The 5386-nt window shown below is 34.8% G+C and overlaps 1 protein-coding gene across 1 annotated transcript; it reads left to right on the top strand.

The window, feature by feature from the left end:
* The first annotated feature begins 1020 nt into the window (after positions 1-1020).
* LOC108368324 (tigger transposable element-derived protein 4-like) lies at positions 1021-2754 on the top strand. Its single transcript, XM_017623169.1, has one exon. The coding sequence runs from the start codon at positions 1350-1352 to the stop codon at positions 2691-2693; it is 1344 nt and encodes a 447-aa protein (XP_017478658.1). The 5' UTR covers positions 1021-1349; the 3' UTR covers positions 2694-2754.
* The last annotated feature ends 2632 nt before the right edge of the window (positions 2755-5386 follow it).

Raw genomic sequence — 5386 nt, 5'->3', positions numbered from 1 at the left:
GGGGGGGGGGGGGGGGAGGGGGATCGACCCTATTAAGTTGGCATTTCATGGTACTATTTTATATATATATAAGGAAAATTTGAAAGTTGGGGGGGATGGGGAGGCTCGAGCACCCTCCTGCCCCTACCTGGCTACGCCCATGTGTATGTATGTATATGTAAGTAATGCAAGCAATTGCTTTCGTTGGAAGGAATGTAGGGATAAACACAAATGCGTTTATCTATTATATGTATCTAATAAATGGAACTTACCCTGGGATCCAGTAACTCAGTCTCATCTGAAGTCACTAAATTTGAGATTAGCAATTAGTGATCTTTTTTTGTGACTTGAGCGATTTGGGTATTCAGAATAAGATAGTCACAAAAATTTCACCAAAAATGTGTGGTGAAAGCAAACACAGACAATCAATTGATAGTGTTTATGTATGCCTTATGCCCGTGCCACTCAAAGAGTCGCAATGGCCGAGTGGTCAAAGCATTAGGCTGGCAGCCGAGAGGGTCCCGGTTCAAGTCCTCCTCGGCCGTAAAGGATTTTTTATTTTTTTTATTTAATATATTATTTTTTAATTTTTTATTAGTTTTATTTTTTTCTAACAATCTTCAGATTTTAATGTTTTAAAAACAAACAAACAAATTTTCTTAATACATTTGTATGATGTTACAGCATTTTGGTTTATTTCCTAATGAAATTCTTGTTGACCAAATTTCGTCGCTTAGTGGGGATTAGATTGACTAATGAGAAAAGTGCGCGTCTGGTGAAGACTGAGAGTAAAGAAAAGCAGAAAAAACCATCTAAATTTTGTATTTCTTTTAAATGTTTTGATTCGCCATTCTAAGAATATTAATAAGAAACCAAAAATATACACACGTTGATAGAATAAGAATATGTATGTATGTATGTATTACTCGGAAGAAAACCCAATAAAAGAAGGTCTGCATTTCTTATCCATGCACACATACGTATATATGTATCTACAGTCGAACTTCTCTATAACGAACTTCACTATAGCGAAGTTCTCTCTATAACGAATTTTTTTGAAAAACACTGCATTTTCCTGATGTATTTTACACATTTTTACCTCTCTATAACGAATTTCTCTATAACGTAGTTTTCTCTGTAACGAAGCTTATTTAACAACACAACTGGTGTTTTATGTACCAAATAAACCTCTCTATAGCGAATTTTTTTAGCAGTCGCAAAATTCCAATGAATTTATGCACACACAAATATTGCGGTAAAATACGTTACATTTTGTGTGCCTATTTCAAGGAAAAAAAAATAAATGAAAGTGAGTAAGAAAATCTTAGTTTGTAATAAGTTTTGTGCTGCAAGGTTGTTTTCAAATTAAGATGTCTAAGCGCAAAAGTTTATCTTTTGAAAAAAAGTGTCTTATAATTTCTGCAGTGTCACAAGGAAATAAAAAAAAGAAGGATATTGCTGCAGAGTTTGGAATTTCTCCAACTACTTTGTCAACAATTTTGATGAATAAAGATAAGATTCAAGAATCTAGTTCTTCTGGTATACTTCAGAAATTTAAGAAAGCTAGATCCTGTGAATATCCTGATGTTAATGAAGCCATGATTAAGTGGATCACCGTTGCAAGGCATAAGAACATTCCACTTTCCGGACCGTTAATCAGAGAAAAAGCTGTGGAGTTTGCAGAATCATTGGGACATTCCGATTTTGTAGCTAGCGCTGGTTGGCTTGATAAATTTAAACGAAGACATAACATTGTTGGAAAAGTTGTTTGTGGTGAAAGCGGATCCATTGATATCCAAACTCGGGATGATTGGATACAAAATATTTTACCTTCCCTTATTCAAGATTACGATAAGAATGACATATTTAACGCTGATGAAACAGGATTGTTTTTTAAATGTTTGCCATCCAGAACACTAGCCTTTCGAAATGAAAAATGTGTTGGTGGCAAAAAAAGCAAGGAAAGAATAACTGTCATGGTAGGTTCAAACTGGAGTGGAACAGAAAAACTTAGACTCCTTGTCATAGGAAAATCCAAAAATCCTCGTTGTTTTAAAGGATTACAATATCTAGAAGTGGATTACGAGAATAACTCAAAATCTTGGATGACTAGTGAATTATATGAGAAGTGGCTTCTAAAGTTGGACAAAAAATTTGCGGCTCAAAAAAGGAAGATTTTACTTTTTATTGACAATTGTCCAGCACATCCAAAATCAGCACAATCGAAGCTAACAAATATAAAAACTGTTTATTTTCCTCCAAATATGACATCATCCCTACAACCAATGGATCAGGGAATAATACAGAACCTGAAACATCACTATAGAAAGCGAATTCTAAAGAAAGTTCTGTGCTATTCAGAGAAAGAAGCTCCTATGTCAATTAGCTTACTTGATGCAATCAGGGATTTAAGTAAAGCCTGGAGCTCCGATGTCAAAAAGGACACAATTTCAAACTGCTTTAAAAAAGCTGGATTTGATGAAGGCATTGAACTACCAGTGGATATTGAAGATGAAAACCTTCCTTTGGCAGATTTGTGGTCCGCGTACGTCGAAGATAACAACATTGAGGATGTAACTATCGAAGATTACATTAATGTTAACAACGAAACATTCACTATGGAGTGCCCTTCCGATGAAGATATTCTGCAAAGCATTCTATCAAATCAGTATGGGCTTAATAGTAAGTACAACATATCCACTCAAGAATCATGAAGAATACCCACTAATATAGTTTTTTATTTAGATTCAGAAAATGATGACTCTGACGCTGATGAAGAAGAAAATGAATTGCCGACATTTTCTCAACTACACTCTTTTTCAACACAATAAGAACATTTATGGAATCAAGAAATAATGTCCCGGATGAAATTTTTTCCTTCCTCAATAGATGTGAAGATTTTGTCGATGAAGAGAAATTTAAAAGTTTGAGGCAAACGAGAATAACGTCGTTCTTTCATATTAAATAAGTTTTAATGTTTATATAAATTTGTATGTATCGAAATAGCATTTAATGAAATAAAAAGCTAGTGTTTACATATACATATGTAAATATGTACATACAACCAAATACATAATCAGTAGTTTCTCTATAACGAATTTTCTCTATAACGTAGAAATCGGCGATCCCCAGTGACTACGTTATAGAGAAGTTCGACTGTATATGCATGTACTTATATACATACATATGTAAGTGCATAATTATTTACTGAAAAGTAGCGCAGAATAAGCAGAAATTTTGCAGCAATAATCAAGTAATAACTAAGCGTTGGTTTTACTACGACCTTGCAAAGATGAAATATTTACTTGTGAGCCTTTTTAGCCTGAAGTATGTACATATGTATATGCAATATTGCAGCAGCTTTCTACTAGGTCTGATGATTTCACCCGGGTGGCCTTGGTACCCAGTAATTTTACGATTGTAGAAGTATTAAACTGATGGGAGATAAATAAAAAATAATAATAATAATTTCGTTTTTATAAAATACTAGCTTATACCCGCGGGTTTCACCCCACAAATATGAAAAATAATTTAATTATGTTATATTTTATTTCTGTGCCCATTTTGTTATAGCTCGTTATTTTTTAAGCGAGTTAAGGTATTTAGGCCGTTTAAAACTATGAAATTATAAAATCTCGTCTGCGCGCTAGGCACTCGAAAGATACCAATCCCTCTAAGTTTACCTTAAAATGGTTCCAGGGATCCGATGCGTGAACGTGTAACCTTCTTGGAGGCGCCACGGCGGGTTTTAATATTTGCTACTCAAATTTAGTAACCTAATAATAATATAATATATATAATAATAATAATAGATTGGCGCTTACACATATGTTAGTGTTTGGCCGAGCTTCTCCTCCGACTTGTGGCGTGCGCCTTGATGTTGTCACACAAAGCGGAGGGACCTACAGTTTTACTCCGACTCAGAACGGCGATTGTATTTTAATGAGAAGCTGATTTTCATGGCAGAAATACACTCGGAGGTTTGCCATTGCCTGCCGAAGGACGACCGCTGTTAAGAAAAAAACATTTTTCTATATTTTTTTGGGATGTTGCTTTGACCAGGTGCTGATGAGTGAAAGCGCGCACTGCTTACTACTACACCATAGCGGCCGACAAATTAGGTAACCTGGCCTTGATAAAATACCACTCCTCATTACTGTAGCAAATGCCTCAATAGGTATGTATGCATCATGACAGCTTTACATTATAAGGCCGTACTCGGCTCTCCCTTTTCCATTAAATGACATTTTTTCGACACTTATAAAATAAATCTCCATAATAAATTTAAAATACTTCCAGAGATTTTCTATCCTTCCAGAGATATGTATTATGAAATTTTTAGTATGTATGGGAGGCGATATGCCTCCTTTTTTATTAACTCACATTTTTTCCATGAGCAATTGATACATTTTGTATACACAACTCCATACCAAGTTACAGTATTCTTCCACAAACACTTCCAGGGATATGAGGCGAGAAAAAGTCAATTTGTACAGAAAGTTCCACGCCCCTTTTTCTTATAACCCTAATCTTCTTCCATGAATTTAGAATTGATTTACATACCCCAGTACCAAGTCCCAGTACTCTACCATGAACACCTCTAGAGATATGCAGTATAAAACAGTAAATTTGTACGGGAGGTACGATGCGCCCTTTTCGAATAACGCAAATTTTTCTCCATGAGTGTGGAATTAATTTTGTATACACATCTCGTTGCCAAGTTCCAGTCCTNTCCGAGCATTAAAATGCACGATTTTGCTTCAAGGAATAAGTACTAACAATAGAATTGCGTCTTAAACCAAGAATGACTTTATTTCGGCTCATCGCCGTCTTTTATATGCTTACAATCTAAATTAACCTAAATTCTTATTTCTATGAGCAACCAATCAAATCATTGGTTACTTCCATTTCCCCTACTTCTAATGTGTCATGCAAAACTGTTTTGCATGTTACCTTTGGCGAGTGCTCTGATCGCTTGCAACATGGTCAATATTGCTGACGTAACAAGAACGGTGTCTCAAGTGTTTCACGTGTGTCATAATAATTACTAGCTGTTACCAGATCAAAAGTTGCCATTGTTTCTGATTTGTTTGTGTTTCGCTCAATCGCTTCTTCTTTTAAGACTAAATATGATTCTATTTTAGTCTTTAGTTCATGGAATTTTTCACGAAGCTGTGGCAAGTTTTCAGTGCTTGCGTGTTGCTCTATAGTTTTCCAACTATTCGCTATTGATGCTTGCGTTGCATCTATGTATTGTTGGGTATATGTTCTATTAGGACTTTTTTTTAGTTTATTTAGTAAATCTTCCAACACTGTGAATTCCATTTATTCTCTTTTATTGTGCTTTGTTTTACATTTTAAACTGTGTTAACATTTCTATATGCTTGCTTTTTTATGTATTTTTTAT

Source organism: Rhagoletis zephyria, unplaced genomic scaffold (assembly GCF_001687245.7).
Source record: "Rhagoletis zephyria isolate East Lansing unplaced genomic scaffold, Rhagoletis_zephyria_1.1 Rzeph_scaffold_03069, whole genome shotgun sequence".
Lineage (NCBI taxonomy): Eukaryota > Metazoa > Arthropoda > Insecta > Diptera > Tephritidae > Rhagoletis > Rhagoletis zephyria.
Note: the sequence above shows the minus strand (reverse complement) of the source record. Positions and strands in the feature narration are given on the sequence as shown.

Coding starts and splice junctions, on each gene's coding strand:
- LOC108368324 (XM_017623169.1), top strand. CDS start 1,350: ATGTCTAAGCGCAAAAGTTTATCTTTTGAAAAAAAGTGTCTTATAATT.